The 18,885-nt window shown below is 39.5% G+C and overlaps 1 protein-coding gene across 2 annotated transcripts in view; it reads left to right on the top strand.

Moving 5' to 3' along the window:
• Positions 1-203: 203 nt before the first annotated feature.
• PKD2L1 (polycystin 2 like 1, transient receptor potential cation channel) overlaps positions 204-18,885 on the top strand; it is a 30,807-nt gene continuing 12,125 nt past the window's right edge. The window contains exons 1-3 of one of the 2 annotated variants that reach the window (XM_011378842.1): positions 755-826; positions 1,104-1,119; positions 1,321-1,440. In XM_011378842.1, the coding sequence (XP_011377144.1) occupies positions 755-826; positions 1,104-1,119; positions 1,321-1,440 (208 nt within the window). Of the gene's footprint in view, positions 827-1,103; positions 1,120-1,320; positions 1,441-18,885 lie in introns of both variants that reach the window. The other variant, XM_011378841.1, reaches the window with a different exon arrangement.

The following is an 18,885-nucleotide window of genomic DNA, read 5'->3' as shown; positions in this document are numbered from 1 at the left end:
TCCTTGGCCTTGGTCCCCACCTCAATCCATGTCGGCCCTTTCAGGAGCTTTTAGTGGAAATGAGATCAGACCCACAATGGAGTATGCCAGCCTCCCTCTTCTCCCAGCTCCTCCCATTTCTCTTTCATCGCCTCTTCTGTCCAACTGAACTCCGGACCATCCCTCTATCAGGCCCCATCTGCAAGCAGCCCTCCTCTCCCTCCAGCATTCACCTCTTTCACCCCTCCTTCCTCCAGCTCTCAGTCTCCACAACTTCCTCATATTCCTCTCTCTCCCCTTGTCAAACCTCTGCCTCTCCCCCACCACCGTTCCCTCCCACTCCTTTCTTCTTGTCCCCTAGGACTTGTAGCAAGAGGGAGAGAGAGAAAGCCCCTGCCAGGATTGATGGTCATCCCTACCCGCTCCTCCTTATCCGCTCCCTCCCCCAAGCAGGCACAGATTTCCCCCTACAAAAGGCAGGAGGCAGATGCTGTGTTAGATCAGCTGCTCTAAGAATCCCTTTGCCCTCTGCTGGCTAGGCTGGGCCTTTGCTCCCTCTTCCTCCAGGTGGAAGTGGGTACCTGAAGTGTCAGGTCTCCCGCCTCATTCCCCATGAATTCTATGGAAAGTTCCGAGGGACAGGAGCTGCAAAATCTGGGGAGTGGAGCCTGGGACAACCCTGCCTACAGTGGTCCCTCTTCCCCGCATGGGACACTGAGGATCTGCACCATTTCCAGTGCAGTGCCCCCGCACCCCCAACCTAAGAAGCCAGAAGATGAATCTCAGGAGAACACACACAGGATCCTGGTGTCCAGCTGCTGCCTTCAGATCCGTCGTGGAATCAGAGGTAGCTGGTATGGGGATCATAGAGTCGGAAGAAGGGGTCACCAAAAGCTTTTAGTGGGGAATGTGATCTGAAGAAGAGGTAAAAATCTCAGTGTCTCTTTAGGGTTTGTAAATTGTGTTTGAGCTACATGCCCCAGAACACAGAGCCCAGTCTAGTGGTCTTCCAGAGGTGGAACCTGGCACTGTCATCACTTAGGGGTACAGAAAGGGTATATGGGAGATAGTTTGAGGGAGGGCATGGATGTAGATACTCTAGATTGCCCCCGCCTAGAACAAAGGCCTCCTTTCCATGCCTTCATTCTTTCTGACCTAGTGTCTTCACCCCTGTCTACCTCAGGGACTTTGATGGAGGAGGGCAGGCATGGTTAGAGTAGCCAGATTCTGTCAAGGGATACGATAATAGGTGAGGAAAAGGGCTGGGTGGAAATAGGAGTAAAGACCAGGGATAACTGAGAGGAACCCTGCTGTTGGAGGTCCTGGGCACCTCTCCACTATCCTTAGGACTTTGGGGAACGACCCTGACTGAGAACACTGCTGAGAACCGGGAACTTTACGTTAAGACCACCCTGCGGGAGCTTTTGGTGTACATCGTGTTCCTGGTGGACATCTGTCTCTGTGAGTAACATCTGTCTTTGTGTACAGTAACATCTGTCTGTGAGAAGCATCTATGTGTAAAACACCTGTGCACATGCTTCTTTGGGCAATATCTGTGGGGACAGCATCCATCTGTGTGAGCAAGTTGTGTCCTGAAATTTTGATATCGATTCATAAAATTCTATTTATTACCTTTCAGCTTAAGATCTTTTGTCTAAAAGGAACTTATCACTGAGTTCGAGAGAAGAAGGCAGGTTGTTATAAAGCTTTTAATAGAAGTTGTTTTGTCAAGAGTTACAGGATTTAAGTTCAAACCCTGATGCCTACTCAGCAGCCACTGTTTTCTATTGGTATGTAGAAGTTTTTACCCTTCTTTAAAGAGTGGAAAACCACTTCTTCCTGTTTGGAAACGAAATAGTTTGGTGGGTTTCACATAGTTATTATACTATGTTTGATCCATGTTTCTTAAGATGCAGGAAGAAAAAGATTCAGCAAATCTTAGAGCTCAGATCTGTAATTAAAGGATTAAAGATGCAAACAGTGTGGTGGTAGTAAATACAGTTAAGGTTCGCCCTTGTGAGAGACCACCATGCTGTAGGCACTGAGGAAAGCTACTCTGAAACTCTGGTTATGGACAAAAACTGGGAAGGTTTGGTCTCTAATTTGAGAGAAACAAGATAGAATAGCGAACCATGAAAGGATAGAGTCAAAGAATCATAGATAACAATAAAGTTGGACTCAACAGATCCGTAAGGCCTATAGATAAGGATGCTTTGTACTCAGTGAATTACTTCTTTAAAACCTTGCACAATAAGTGAAGTTTGGCTAGTTTCCTAGAGTCGTGTGTATATGTGTGTGCTGATTAAAGCTGCAGCTTAGATAGTACAACTAAAGTGCCTTCGATACTAGGTGGCCTTTATACCACAGAGGGTGCTATTCTTTTTAGAATGCATGACTCTTTTGAAAGTGGAATTCAAAGGCCTGATAACATCAGTGTTGATGGAAAATTTTATGATCTTTGTGAGCCACCCGCATTTGTGTGAACCCTCTAGGAAAGCTGAGCAGAAAACACTTGCTTCTGGCTGTCTTCTGTTGAGACTCACTCTGTAGGGACAGAGGGGGAAGTTCTGAGTGTTTACCATGGGCCATCAGCATGAACTGAAAGGAGACATTGCATGTAGAGAACAACGGTTGGCCCTGTGGGCACATTGTGGGGCCCATTTGATTTCTTTCAGCAAACGATTGTCAGGAATTCATTTGTTGACATACTGATTTTTGTCTTCACCATCTGCTAGAAAAGAGTTCCTCTCCTTTTTTCAGATCCCATGACAGCAGCTGAAACCCACAGGCAGATCCTTTCTTTATAAATGACTCAAATGTCTATATTTCCAGATTAGCCTTCGGAGCAAAATTACGAAGTTTCTAGCTCCCCAGAGTTATGGTGAACCAGTTCTAACTCTTCCATTTGGGGCTAGAAGGGGTGGAAGCATGGGTTATGGTAGCCTGAAAGTCCCATCCACCCATGTTCTCCACTTTTTGAGATCTCAATGCACTGCTGAATGCTAGATGGTCTGTGATTTCCTAAAGTCTGAGTTATAGACTCAATCCAATAAACACATTATTCTTGAATGGTCAGGAGCTTTAGAGGTCATCTAGTTCAAGGATGCAGAAATCCCTTCTCTAAAATCCCTTCTGTGATGTTTTGTCAAGTGACCATCCTGGGGAGTATTCATGAGGAATTTGCTGTTTCATGGCAAACCCATTCTACTGTCGGGCAGCTCTGTTTCCTTCCATCTGTGAAGTCCCATCCTCTGTGTCAGATTTTGGACTGAGGGATACAGAGATGACTGATTCCAATGTCTTTTAAGGGCTCACCTTCTACTTTTTAGAACTTTCTTTCTTCTCTTGAGCCATTTACTTCTGTGTTACTCTCTAAAGCCCTAATGGGTTCAAGGCCTGGCACTTCCAATTATCAGCTGTGTGATCCAGAGCAAGTTTGCTAACCTCTCCTAGCTTTGGATAATGATTATACCCACCTGACAAGATTGCTGTGAAGGTTAAATAAAATGTTCCACTAACATGCATAGTGCAGAGCCTAGCACATGATAAATAATATCTATTATTATTTTCAGCTCACAACACACTATAAAACCATACTGCAGTGTCATGAACCCAACCAGCAATGGAGGGTAAGAGAAAATTAACTTGATACCTTTAAACTTCTGTAAATCTCCAACTCCTATGGAGTTGGGCTCTCAGTAAAGACCTTGCAACCATTAAACTACTTGAAGGTGTGCCATTAAGTGCCTTTGACTTCGCAAATTGAAGTCCCTCTCTACAAAACTCCAGCCCCTTCAGGAACTTTCTTACAATAGAGAATTTGGAGGCCTTCACATTCTGATGTTCCTACAACAACATGGTAAAAGAGTACTTGTACTAGTTTCCTAGCCCCCATCCTCTCTAGGCATCTTCTTTCTTTCAGGCAACTCTTCAGGCAACCTTGAGCCTTGGGCATGGTCTCAGTAGGACTACTTTGGCACTCTCCAAGGTCCTGACCTTACCTCTCTGGCATCCAAACACCCTGGACTCTGGCCATCTGCAACGAGACTGCATTCTAGTGAGGATGATATAACCCCTAAGGGGGTGGAAATAATTTCTTGAAGGGAAAAAAAAACCTCTTGGGTATTACAATAGATTTTGGCTCTCCAAAAGCCCACAGTAAATAAGTGAATATAGGGTATATGTGTAGTATTAATATTCAATTGGGGTAAGGGGTTACTTAAAAAAATGTCTAATGAGGCTCCTTGGTTGGGGGATAATGCAAAAAAGGTTGAGAAGCACTGAACTAGACCCACCTAATTTTGCTAATGGTAGGCCGACTGATTAAGCTCTCCTGTCTAAGAATAGGGATGCGAGTCCTGGCTATAGAGTCTGGCACAAAGCAGGGTGGCTGTTGTGTCGTTCTGTGGTGTACTGTCTTTTAAGAGCTGCAGTGACATGTGGTTGGATACGCATCTTTACCAGTGTGCTTTTCCATGTCAGCTCCCGTGACCAGGTTCAGATGTTCTAGGACCCATGTTCATTATTAGGGTAAGCACTATGGCATCATGAAAAGATATGACCACTGGAGTCAGACAAACTGATTCAGATACCAGCTCTGCCGCTTACTGGTTTTGTGACCTTAGGTACTTCCTTTTTGATAGAACAAGGATAATCGCACTTATCTTGTGGAGATAACATGTATAAAGAATCTAACAGAATGACTGGTAGTAATTATCTTTGTATTATCTGGTGGAATTTCAAAACACTCACTTGGTCTTCTAGACTGGTTGTAAAAAATATTTTTCAAGAAAGAAGCCAATTTGAAAAGGCTATGCACTGTATTATTCTAACTATAAAACATTCTGGAAAAGGTAAAACTATGGAAATAGTGAAACGATCAACCTTTGCCAGGGTTCAAGGGGAGCAGGAGATGAATAGGTGAATCACAGAGGATTTTTAGGGAAGTGAGACCACTTATATGATACTGTAATGATAGATACATGTCAGACTTTTGTCAAAGCCCATAGAATGTGCAACATTAAGAGTGAAACCTAATGTAAACTATGGACTTCAGGCGATAATGATGTGCCACTGTAGGTTCATCGATTGTAACAAATGTGCCACTCTGCTGTGGGGTTTTGATATTGGAGAAGACTATGCATATATAGGGGCAAGAGGTACAGGGAAAATCTCTGTACCTTCCACTCAATTTTGCTTTTAATGTACAACTACTCTAAAAAGTAAAGTCTATTGTTATAAAATACCTTTCAAGGTTTGTAGTTAGCTCCACATATAGGGATAGTGTCATTTGAGCAGCATCCACTTCTGCCATTAGACCTTTAAATTAAGGTGTTTTCTCCAGAAGACTCAGTTTATCACCACAACCACCACCATCATTATCATTAACACCACAAACAACAAATCTTTATTGAATACTCTTTCAATGTGCCTACCACTGTGCTATCTACATGATCTCATTGATTACTCTTAAGGATTCCATGAAATTGGTTCTGTTATCACTCCCATTTTACAAATCAGAAAAGGTTTAGGTATGTCAAATAGCTTGCTCAAGACCACACGTCAGTAAGTGACAGAAGCAGAAATCCAATTCAGTGACTTTTGGCTTGACTCAAATTCTAAGGCTTTTATCTGCTAAAGTCTACTACAGCATCTCTGCATACAGATGTGTGTTACACATTAATTTGTTAACACCCATCAACATCTTAGCAAAGATAACTCTCTGCCCTACCATAGTAGAAGCAGAATCTTGAGAGAATTCTACCAGCTGATTACTTTTCTTGTTGTGTTGTGTTGTCATATTTAAAAGATAATCTAAAAATCCTTAAAGAACATCTGAAATATAATTCACCTGTAATTCACCACCACAACACCGAAGATATTTTCACTTCTTCATATTGCCAGTTGTTATCCAATATTTTACTTAGTTATATCATGCTGTACACTTTCACTTACATAAACATTTCCTCATGTTTGTAAGTAGTTTTTATATTTTCATTTAATGATTATAGTCACACCACAATTAATTAAAACATTTCTCTCGTTATTTCAATATTTGCCTATTATAGGTAAATATGTCTATTCTTGCTGCTTTCTCCCGACTTTTGTTGAATTATTTCCTTGGGAATTTCCAGGGAGAGAGATTACTAGGAAAAAGATAGGATATATGTGTACTCAGTACTTTCTATTTGTTGTCATTTTACCTCTGTAAAGTATCATACAAATTTATTATGCCGCCGATACTGTAAGATCACACCGGTTTTGTCACAATCTCACCAACAATGAATATTCTCATATATGTTTTTTATTATTAAATTGGCACAAAATGTTACAATTTGCCTTAATTTATTTGTCATGATCACTAGTGAGGATGGACACTTTTCTCATGTTTTTATGTATTATGTATTTATTTTTGTGTAAATTGCATAAGAAACATGTTATAAGAGGGGCAAGGGAGAGGTTGGGGGCGGGGGTGAAGTTTGGAGAATTAGACCCTAGGTGAGGGACCAAGCACCAGGGGCTCATCCTCATGATCTGAGTTCTTAGGGCAGAAAAGAACAGCTAACAAGGTTGAAAATCACTTGTACAGCAATTTGGCCTGGGAAGGGCTCTAGTAAACTATTATGGTCAGCCCCACTCCCCACATTTTTTCCTCTCTTATGCTTTATTCTAGGAACTGGGTGGATCTAGATACTAGGGCTATTTGGAGAGTCATTTGGCTAAAACAGAGCTATCTTTTTGATGCAAGCAATGTGGGTGGACCATCAATCTTCTCATAATAACCATATCAGTTTTGCAACCCTTAAAAACCTTACAAAGAGCTTCCACACCTTTTATCTCAATTGATCCTGACGGCAGTCCTGTAAGGGATAGATATTATTATTTCTGTTCTACAGATTAGGAAGCTGTTATTATTGTCATTATGAATAGTTGAGGAATGATCAGTAATTCAGAATGGTCCCTAATGGGTTGATTAGTCCTATTCCTAGGCAGAGAAAGTGCTAGAGAATGATATTCCTGCCTCTACCCTGCCCCTCTCACCATCATGATATTTATGAAAGGGCTTCCAGCGCTTTGTTTTCTTGGCAGGATGGCTGTAGCCTTTTGTTGATGGAGGAAACATTGAGAGTCATTGTGTGGAAACAATGGCTGTTTGTTTTAGGAGACATTGTTATCTCAAAGGTGCACCTGGGACTGGCCCTGGCTAGGAGAGGCTGTGAGCTAGGACAAGCCTGGGTCTGGTCACCATGGAGTTGAGGAGGAGGGCAAAGACCCTTGGCTTTTGATAACTTTTGTCTACATGCCAGTTACTATCAACTGGATGCTCTTTATCCATTGCTGGTTGTAAGGAAATGCAGGCCTCTGTTCTTTTAGTGCTTTTAAGTTTCTGTCCATAGCTTGGTGGAATCTTGCATTAACAGGAGATGCTGAAGCAAGCTTGGAGATCGGGAAGGAGATGTCTTTCTTTTTTATTGAGATATAATTGTCATGTAATATTGTATTAATTTTAGGTGTACAACATGATTTTATATACATATATATTGCAAAATGATTACCACAATAAGTTAACATCCACCAGCACACATGGTTATAATTTTTTTTCTTGTATGAGAACTTTTAAGATTTACTCTCTTAGCAACTTTCAATATACAATACAGTATTATTAACTATAAGCACCATGCTGCACATATACCCTCAGAACTTAGTTATCTTTTAACTGGAAGTTTGTACCTTTGGCCACCTTCATTATTTCACCCACCTACCCTCACCCCGTCTCTGGCAACCATCAATCCGTTCTCTGTATCTATGAGTTTGGTGCCTTTTTTTTTTTTTTTTTAGATTTTACACATAAGCAAAAGCATACAATATTTGTCTTTCTCTGTCTGATTTATTTCACCTAGCGTAAAGCCCTCGAGGTCCATCCATGTTGTTGAAAATGGCAGGATTTCCTTTTTTGATGGCTGAATAATATTCCATTACACATATAAAGATCATATTTTCTTTATCTATTCATCTGTTGATAGATACATGAAAGATCACATTTTCTTTATCCATTCATCTGTTGATAGATACATAGGTTGTTTCCTTATCTTGGCTATTGTAAATAATGCTGCAATGAACATAGGGGTGAAGAGATCTTTCCAAAATAATGATTTCCTTTTCTTTGGATAAATACCCAGAAGTGGAATGACTAGATCATATGGTAGGTCTATTTTTAATTTTTTTAGGAACCTCCATATAAGATGTCTTTCTTGACTGAGCATTCCTAGAATTGACAAGGAAAGGATAGAAATATATTGGAGGTTTAGGAAATTATCTGTGGGTGAGCTTCTATTTCTTATATGGCTGTAATGATGGCAGAAAATAATTGGTCACATAGAACTATGACATTAATGAAGGCCTAATGGTGATGGAGACAATATAGGACTTGAAATAAAATGACTTGGTTCATATGATGGTACAACCAGTTATTAGCCATGTGCCTTTGGCAAGACAAGTCAAGAGACTTAAGCTTGATTTCCTTGTATATCAAATGAGGATAATGTCTGCCTTTTTGAGATTGGTGGGAAACAAATAGGGTACTTGGTATAGTGCCTGGCATATAGTGAGATTTCAATAAATATCAGTTTTCATTTCACATCAAGGTATAAATTAGGGAAATATTAAAATGTAAAGCTTAACCCACTACAAGACTGAGAACTGTTTGAAAGCACCCTGGTAATACTTATCAAGAATCAGAAAGACCCGGCCTTCTAGGAGTGGTTGCCAGAGATTAAGAATGGCCATGGGATGATGATGATTTCATGCCTTTCCTAGCATGCTCAGTTATCTGTGGCCCATCTAGACACAGAGAGTTACAAAGTCCTTTTAGTACCAGGGTGAAGTCATCTGAGCCAGCTTAATCTTAATAATAAGAATTTAGGCCTTGCCAGCAGGCTTTGGCCTGTGTTTTCCATAGCTGAATCCCCTGGTGTCCCAGAATTCCTAGGGCATGGATTACTGTTACAAAACCGGTGGGCCTGGACATATCCTATCGTCTAATGCTGAGTGACAGCCTAACATTTAGTTTTCTCCTTTGTTGGGCTGTCACTGGTTTCTAAGAATACAGCAGTACATTTAAGCGTCAGAAAAAGTTTTTATCAAGAACTCTGCTTTGATCAAGTACAGAAGAACAGGTCATACTAGCTGATGAAATTTAGAAAGTCTAGATTTTTATAGATGAGATTAGGCTAGGGCACTGCCAGTGTACGTGGCCAGAGAAAGGCGTAAGTCTGAGTACTGACTGACTCTGCCTCATGCCAGCTGAATGACCCTGAGCAAATCATATAAACTCTGAACTCCATGGTTCATAGGAAACTGCTCATGGGTAAGGTGAAATAATTAGGTCATATCTGACAAGCTACTAGGAGACATTGTGTGGGAAAGCTCTTTGAACATTATAAAATGTGGTACACAGGTAAGAGATTATAATAATATTAATAATCTCTTTATGCAATCGGGTAGTGGCAGCAGGAAGGCTAGAGTTTTAAGTTCGGACAGATCCTCAGGACTGTGGGAAGTTTCTAGAAATAAGGCGTAGTTTCTAGAAATAAGGTGTAGGACAGTAGTTCTCAAAGGTGTGCTCTAAGGGCCTCTGGAGCCTACTGAGACCCTTTTAGGGTGTTCGTGAGGTCCTCCCTTACCCAACTACATATTTGCGACAGGTCATGTTTCTTTCATAGACTTTAACCAAAATGACATATTACAACAGATTGAATGCTGAAGTGGATATGAAAATTTTGCTGTCTTCTATTAAGGCAGACTTTAAAAAGACTTGCAAAAATGTAAAACACTGCCACTTTTCTCACTCAATTCTTTTGCTTTGCTTTAGAAAATATAACTGTTTTTCACAAAAATGTGATTTATGTTGACATGAATTAATTTTGTTATCATTAGTATTTTTAAATGAATGAATTAATAAATATTTAAATTTTTCTTCTATTTTAATTTCTATAAGGTAATTATTGATAGATATAACCCAAATAAACAAAACCTTTTTGGGGTCCTCAATAATTTTTAAGAGTTTCAAAGGGGTCCTGGGAACGAAATGTTTGAGAACTACTGGCTTCAAGAATGAGTCTGAGCTGGTCAAATCAAATTATTTCACAACATGGAGGAAAAAGACAGATGAGACCATAAGAGCTTATTAGCAAAAGGTTCAAACTAAGGACAAGATTAAAGAATCAGGGTCATTCATCATTCAAATATTTATGAAGTCCTACTGTGTCAGGCCCTAGGCCAACTGTTAAAAACTTTGAGATACATGAGACACATCCCCTGCCTTCAAGGAGCAAAGGAGGCCTATATGTAAACCAATAGTGTGATGAATGTTTGGTGGAGGGGTGCTCTGGGACCAAAGGCAAGATGTGGGGGACCAAATAGTCATGGAGAGCTGAGAAATCTTGCAAATCTCAGAGGCAGACAACTGTTCAGTATGAGGAGACCCAAAGTCATTGCCAGAGAGGCCTAAAATCATTGCCATTTGCTTGCTTATTTTAACATTATTGGTTCTCAGCCTGGAGGAGGCAAGGGTTAGAGGGATTAGCAGATCTCAGGGCTTTGCCATAGTCAGAGTTTCAAAGGTCAAATATGAGAGAAAAATGTAAAACAGTATTTCTCCAAATTCCATAACAAAAAATTCTACCCTTCCGCATGACCATCTAATCAAATACTGATTTGTACTTCTTTAACCCTTCACCCTTTTCTCCCAGCCCACTAAACCCCCTCCCCTCTGGCTGTCCTCAGATTGTTCTCTATATTTCTGAGTCTGTTTTTAATTAGTTTGTTCTTTCTATTCCTTAGATACCACATGTAAGTGAAATCATATGGCAGTTATCTTTCTCTGTCTGACTTATTTCACTCAGCATAATACCCTCTAATCCATCCATGTCACTGGGAGTGGTAGGATTTCATTTTTTATGGCTGAGTAATATTCCATTATATATATGAGCCATAACTTCTTTATCCAATCATCTGTTGATGGGCATTTAGGTTGCTTCCATATTTTGGTTATTGTAAATAGTGCTGTCATGAACATGGGGATGCATAGATCTTTACAAATTATTGTTTTGGATATATCTTTATTAAAATTTTAACTAATACATTGTCCTTGTTTTAAAAAATGCACCAAATAATTTGGAGACTGTTAAAGACCATTGTTATTAACCACTGTTAATACTTTGGGTATATACCGTTTCAGCCATTTTCTAAGCACATATAAATATATGTGAATTTTAGAGAAGAGGCTTTGGTTGTTCTGCACTACAAGGCTGTGTGAAGTCACATGAATGCTGTCTATGAGATTAAATGTTCTCTGGTGGTGATAAAGTCAGTGTAAGAGGCTCTCTTAAGCTGTTAATGGCCAAGGCATAAATGCAGTATGGGAGGATGTCTTGAGGCACTTTGTGGGAAATAACCCATATTTTGAAATAGCTGCAAGGAACTGCCAGTTTGCAGCAAAAGTCAGGCTCAGGGACAATGAATGCTTCTTGCTGGATGCTTCTGCATCCTGGACTGCTTCTCCCAGCACCTCCTTTCTTCTCTTCTCTCTCCTTAAGCACTAGTCCACTTTGTTTTCTTCTTATCTAAATCTGCCCACTGCTTTGAACTTCTTCCTTTCTGTCCATTGTCTCATAGCCTTTGCCTGTCCTCCTGTCCCTGACACAGCCTATGGCTTCTTGAGACTTTTTAAAGGAGTCTCCCTGCTGGGAATTCCAAGGAAACATTTTTTAGTGTTGGTTCTTGAACCCCAGGGAAAGTTTGATAATGTGTTTCAAGGAGTTCATGCCATTCAAAGTGGCAAAGACATTGTTTCTATTTAAATTATTTAAAAATCAATCAATATATTAATTTCTTAAATGTCTTCCTTTTATATAGAACCACTTGAGAGCATCCTTGCTGTGTATTGAGTGAGCACACTCTATAGTAAAGAAGGTGATATATTTATCAGCAATGACTAAAGCCGTCCTCATATATTCTTCCTGAATTGCGTTGAAATTTTTCTTTTGCTATATATCTCATGAGCTAAGCATCGATGAGGCTACCCTTAACAGACCCCGTAAATCTAGAAAGAATCAACTCTTGGCAGTGGATGAAAATATGGTTTGGTCATATAATCTTTACAGAATCTTTGATGCATGTACCTTGAGCTACAAAATTACAGGTAAAGTCCAGGGCTTCTATGTAGTGAAGTCACTCATTACCTACCAACTCTACTACTTTAGGCACCATTCTCTGATTGTTTGTTATGACATTGCCTGAAATGGTAGCATCATAATTGGGGTAACCCCTATGTACATGTGGTTTTAGATCTGTGTTGCCTAGTTTCCCATCTTTCCTTGGGTCCACATTTTCAAGGACTCTACCTCTACCTATGGTACTCTTTAATATCAAGGGCTCCTCTTCTTATACTTCCTCAGTTTCTAGTATAAAAATCTCTTTTGTGCAGCTGGATATAGGTGGCAAAAGTCTTTAAACCTCAGGTCTATACTACTCTCCACGGCCTTAGTTTTTTCAAGATGATCAGTTTCTGGGAGATCTCAGGCAAAATTTTTCAAGGAAACACAAATAAGAGCAAGCGGTATTCTTCTGTAACCTTCTATGGCAATATGTATATAACCATCTCTGGCTCATCAGCCAGAAAAACCCCCATACTAAAGCAGGTCACTTATATTATACTCCAGTTAGGAACTTCAGCTCTTGAAACTGTGTGCCCTTTCTCTTAGAGACCAAAGCTATATATGTCTTATATCTCTCTCATGGCATTGACTTAAATTCATGCTATGTCTTGGAGTTTCTGGACAACATAAGGACTATGTTATTTGGAGGGTGGTATTTTTCTTTCTAGGCTGGCTCTAAAGAATACTATTCATCTTCATCAGGACTTTTGACCTCCTGATTTGACTGCTGTCTTAATAAACTCTACAAGCTGTTCTGAAACCATGTAATAGTTTATAAACCATCAGCTAAAGTTATAATAAATCCATAGGAATCAATTACTTTGCTCTCCCTTGCATCTGAACTAAAGATTGAATGTATTGGAGAAGTTCCAGCAGCTAATCAACAAGTATATCCTTATGGCCTGTTCCTTAGTCCATCTCCAATCATGTAGATACTTGATTTTAGTATTTCCTCACCTGAGATAATCTGTTACATTAATTCAGCACGAACAAGTATTTATGAGTCTTTTATTAGTCCTCTCCTAAGATCTCAGAACTACCAAAAACTTTAGGGAGATCACTAATCATTTCCTGAATTCATTTTCCATTTCTCAGAATGATCACCTTCAGCCTGATTGAATTTCCTTCAAAAATGACTCAAAATTCTTTGGCCCTGAATCTAATTTCCTAAGCACAAACTAGCCATGTACAGTCATAGGTTCTCTAAAACTATAATCTTCTGAACCTAAATCCTAAACAGCTTGATAATGCTTAAAGACTTAGTTACTAAGGCCGATGTAAGTGATATAGTTCTCTTGGCTGTATTCTCTGTGGATACACTGATGTGAAATGCACTGGTTTTCTATAATACTCCGGTGACTACGCTGAGGACTTAACCCTTTCCTCACTTACAGGTCCCAACTTGCTTCTGCCTACTGTCCACCTTAAGAAACATGAGGCATTTAGAGTGCAACTTTGAATGACCTAATAGCATCAATCAGAGCGTGTAGGTGGAATAGAGAGAAAAGAAGAGAATAGAAGGAGGGATTGCCCAAGATCAACGACAACATGGTTCTTAATGGGGGACTTCCTACTGGGAAAAAGAAAAGGGTTCTTTGTGCCTAGTAAATGATTTTATCCAAGAGATCTGCAATTACGTTGGACTTCTCTTTATTTCAAGATAAGAATTTTGTGCTATCAGTTTGTTGTTTTAACTTTTTTTTTCTCTATGCCTATTTTAATTTTCTTAGAAAAGTTCCTTTTGCAAAGTACTCATTTCACATAGATGTATTCATATGAAATGCTTTAGTTGGGATATTGATTTAGCTGCAATAACAGTGGCTTAAATAAGGTAGAATTTTATTTCTCTCTCAGATAACAGTCTGAGGTATAAGAAGTCCTGAACTTTTTCACAATAGGTTTGACACCAGAACACAGGTGTCAAGAAAACCAATGCTAAGTCAAGCCAAAATGGGAAAGGAAAAGACTCATATCAACATTGTTGTCATTGGACAGGTAAATCCACCACTACTGATCACTTATTCTACAAATGTGATTAAGATTGACAAAAGAACCATTGTAAAATTTGAGAAGGAGGCTGCCAAGATGCCTGGGTCTTGGATCAACTGAAAGCTGAAGTGAGGTTGATATCACCATTGATAACTCCCTTTGGAAATTCAAGACCAGAAAGTATTATATGAACATCATTGATGCCCCAGGATGCAGACTTTATCAAAAACATGATTACAGGTACATCTCAGGCACACTGTGCTGTTCTGATTGTTGCTGCTGGTGTTGGTGAATTTGAAGCAGGTGTTTCTAAGAATGGACAGACCCATGAGTGTGCCTTTCGGGCTTACATACTGTGTGAAACAACTAATTGATGATGCTAACAAAATGGATTCCATTGAACCATCCTATAGCCAGAAGAGGTATGAAGAAATCGTTAGGGAAGTCAGCTAACTACAACCCTGACACAGTGGCATTTGTGACAATTTCTTATTGGAATGGTGATAACATGCTGGAGTCAAGTGCTAACATGACTTGGAAGGTCACCTATGAAGACAGCAATGCCAGTGGAACCACACTGTTTGAAGCTCTGGCTTGCATCCTGCCACCAACTCATCCAACTGACAAGCCTTTGTGTCTGCCCCTCCAGGATGTTTGCAAAATTTATGGTGTTTCTACTACCTCTGTGGGCCACGTGGAGAATGGTGCTCTCAAACCCGGCCCAGTGGCCACCTTTCCTCCAGTCAGCATCACAAACTGAAGTAAAGTCTGTGAAATGCACCATGAAGTTTTCAGTGAAGTTCTTCCTGGGGGACAAAGTGGGTTTCAGTGTCAAGAATGTGTCTGTCAAAAATGTTTATCATGGCAATGTGGTTGGTGACAGCAAAAATGACTACCTATGGAAGCAGCTGGCTTCACAGCTCAGGTGATTATTCTGAACCACTCAGGCCAGATCAGTGCCTGATATGCATCTGTGCTGGATTGCCACACAGCTCATATTGTTTGCAAATTCACTGACTTAAAGGAGAAGATTATTTGTCTTTCTGGGAAAAAACTGGAAGATGGCTGAAATGTTTTGAAGTTTGGCAATGCTGCCATTGTTGTTGTGGTTTCTGGCAAGCCCATGTGTGTTGAGAACTTTTCTGACTGTCTTCCTCTGGGCCATTTTGCTGTTCATGACATGAGACAGTTTCTGTGAGTGTCATCACAGCAATGGACAAGAAGTCAGCTGTAGCTGGCAAAATCACCAAGTCTGCTCAGAAAGCTCAGAAGGCTAAATGAATATTATCCCAATACCTGCCACCACAGTTCTAATAAATGGTGGAAGAATGGGCTCAGAATTGTTTGTCTTAACTGGCCATTCAAGTTTAATAGTAAAAGACTGGTTAATGATTACAATGCATTGTGAAACTTTCAGAAGGAAAGCAGAATGTTTTTTGTCGACTGTTTTTTTTTTCATGCCTGTGGCAGTTTTCAAGTTATTAGTTTTTAAAATCAGTACTTTTTAATGGAAACAACTTGACCAAAAACCTGTCACAGAATTTTGAGACCCATTAAAACAAAGTTTAATGAAAAAAAAAGAAGTCCTAGACTAACACGGGACTCTACGATCAGGCTTCTTCTACTTTAGTGCTTTGCCATCCTCAACATATGGCTCCTATCTCATGATCCAGCTCTTCATCTAATGTCCATACTCCAGCTATCAGGAAGTAGGAAAGTAGAAAGAGAAAGCATATTCCCTCCATTTAAAGACATGAGCCAGAAGTTGTAAGTGGAAGCACATCACCCCACTCACATTACATTGGCCAGAATTTACTCAAATGGTCACCATACCTAGCTATACAGGAGGCTGGGCAATGTGATTTTCAGTTGGGCAGACATGTGCCCATAGATAAAAGTACATTATTGTGTAAAAGGGGGAGGAAAAGCATTGGGGGATAACGAATAGCCTGTGCCAGATAGTGGGGTAAGAAATCTCGTCCATAGTTTGGAATCGGAGCAGCAAAAATTAATGGAACCCAGAGAAATCAAGGCACTTATAATCACTCTGATACAAAATCAGCATGGAAGCTGATGAGTCCTGATTCTTTTCCACCAGGAGTATTTAAAGTGTTTAGCTGAGCTGTTGTGAACCTATTATCAGAGGTGGTTGGGGAGGCATATGAAGACAGTTTCAGAGCATTGCATTTTATTTCACTAGAAAGTAGAGATATCCATAAAATTTCCCTTCCCCCCAAATTATTTATGTGACCAAAGCCAAACTGGATCATGTGCCTAGAAATAGGTAGAGATGTTTCAGAGAGCTCCTCAGCAAGCCATGTGATAAGAGGGGCTCAGGAAGAGGACATCAGAAGAGCTCCAGGGTAAATTTATAGAATTGGTAAAGCCCGAGGAATTTCCAACTGTTCATTAGTTGGAAGATTGGTGGAACAGTGAAGTTCTATCCACATAATGACTTTCAGGGCTGGGATTGGGGGTTGAAGAGACCCCCAGGTTTCTAGAGATGCATCTTCAATGCTTTTCCTCAGTGCTGTCCAGCTTAAGAAGGGGCAACTGGCTTTTGAAAGGCAAAACTTGAAGGCACAGAATTTCCAACAGAGGAATAGCGCAGAGACATAAAGGAACTATACTCTTGCTGGCAAAAACACCTCAGCTCTTTAAGTTTCTTTGTCAGTTAGTTGTAAGAAAGGATCTCACTCCTGCCGAAGGAGAGAGCTGTTAGAAAAGAACCGCTTTGTTCCATTAAATAGTAATTAGGGACAGGGAAGGAGCTCAGTAGCATAGGATGGCCTATACGGCCATCACCTGGGAAAGGAGGAGCACAACGCAACTGCTAACTTCTTGTTATTGCTCTGAGCTGGGAAGTTCTTCCAGTAGTTCAAAAGAAAAGACATTTCAAAACATTGGAATGGAAAAAATCAAGTTATTACCCAAGCTCATGATTAATAATTGTTACGATCATACTTTTTTAATAATAATATATTTATGCCCCACCTATGTCTAAAAGGGATCTGAGCCAACTTACATTAAAAAGCACAGATGCAATAAGATATAGCCCATTAGAACTATAATAAGAAGACAGAAAAAGAAGTGGGAAAAGATAGGGGAGGAAGAGAAACAGAAGTCCTGTAAATGGGAACAAAGCCTGAGCTTCCTGCAACCAAAGAAAAGAAGAAAACAGTTCTTATTGAGTAAGAAAAACATGCCGGTTAATAAGGAAATGCTAACTCTGGGAAGAATTGGCTTTGTTAAATTTTATGTAAGAGACATAGAATATTATAATGATAAAAGCCATGTTAAAAATTGAAGCTACCCTTCTTTTGACTGTTTCTTATACCTGGCCCCCTTAAAATTTATATTAAATCCTCATTCTATAAGGGCAATTTTTAGGAGTAGGGATACATGTGCATATACATACAGACACACACATATATGTGTGAGTATACATACACATATGTATATGTGTATGTATATATGTGTGTATGTACATATATACATATTTATAAACATATGTACACACATACATATACATACCCAGCTGCAATGTATATGTGTATGTGTATGTATATACATTTTTATTATATTTTAGAGAACTGCTTTACCCAGAAATAAAGCTTGGAGAGCCTCTGGGAATGAATGGTAGGTATGTTCCTATAATATCATCATCAGTTGGCTTGGTCAGCAAGCCCCCTTTAATATAGGGTAGCAATATTTTAATTAATGTGGACTTTGGTACAGATATGCTAAAGTCATCCACTGACCTCTAGGGATATCCAGAGACTAGCTCCATTTTCCTAAGAAATGATGCAATCTTTTTGAAAATGTCACTGTTTCCATATAGTTAAGGACTGTGTTACAATCAAGTAAAACCCAATAAAACCTGGCTTAAACTATAATGGGATTTATTGTCTAGGTAATGAAGGTCAAAGTAGATCACGGTAAAGGGTCGATCAATCCAGTGGCTTGTTGACATTGTCAATTACTCTTTCTGTTTCTGTTATCCAGTTCTGCCAGCTGCATACTTTCATCCTAAGGCTAACTCTTGGGGCTTTCTCATTTATATCTAATATGAGAAAAAAGTTCCTAAAAAGTTCCAGAAATCTCTCTTAATGACTTCTTGGTCTGAAATGGGTTACATGCTAATCCCTGAACCTGTGATGGTGCCAAGGGAGAGGATTAGCTTAGGTCCAAGCTTCCTGTAGCGTCCTAGAGCTAGGGTTGGATTCAGCTTCTAGTAACATGTGAGATGATCCAGAGAGGTGAGATGCCTCAAATAAAACTATGGATGTTAGGGAAGCAGTCACAAAGTCCAGCACAGCATCCAGCACCTGGAAATTTCATCTCATAACTTAGAAACAAGAAGATTTTAAAAATGATTGTATTATTTTTATATTCTGTCATTACTATAGCATTAATTGAATGCCATGGGAATGAAGATAAACAAAATCTACCTATTATACTATTCATTATTTTTAAAGATCATTTTTTCCTTCAAGTTTTTATATTCTTGGCATTTAAAATATATTTAATTGTAATGATAGCGTGGAAATACTTTTGCATTGTTTTTATCACCATTTAAGTGGCTGTATCATACTCCATCAAGTGGCTCAGTGATATCATAATTTACTTATGTTTGCAATTTTTTACTATTATAAATAACCCAGGTAACATTTTTGCATATGTGATATTTTTCATTCTT

The sequence above is a fragment of the Pteropus vampyrus genome, unplaced genomic scaffold (genome assembly GCF_000151845.1).
Source record: "Pteropus vampyrus isolate Shadow unplaced genomic scaffold, Pvam_2.0 Scaffold348, whole genome shotgun sequence".
Lineage (NCBI taxonomy): Eukaryota > Metazoa > Chordata > Mammalia > Chiroptera > Pteropodidae > Pteropus > Pteropus vampyrus.
Note: the sequence above shows the minus strand (reverse complement) of the source record. Positions and strands in the feature narration are given on the sequence as shown.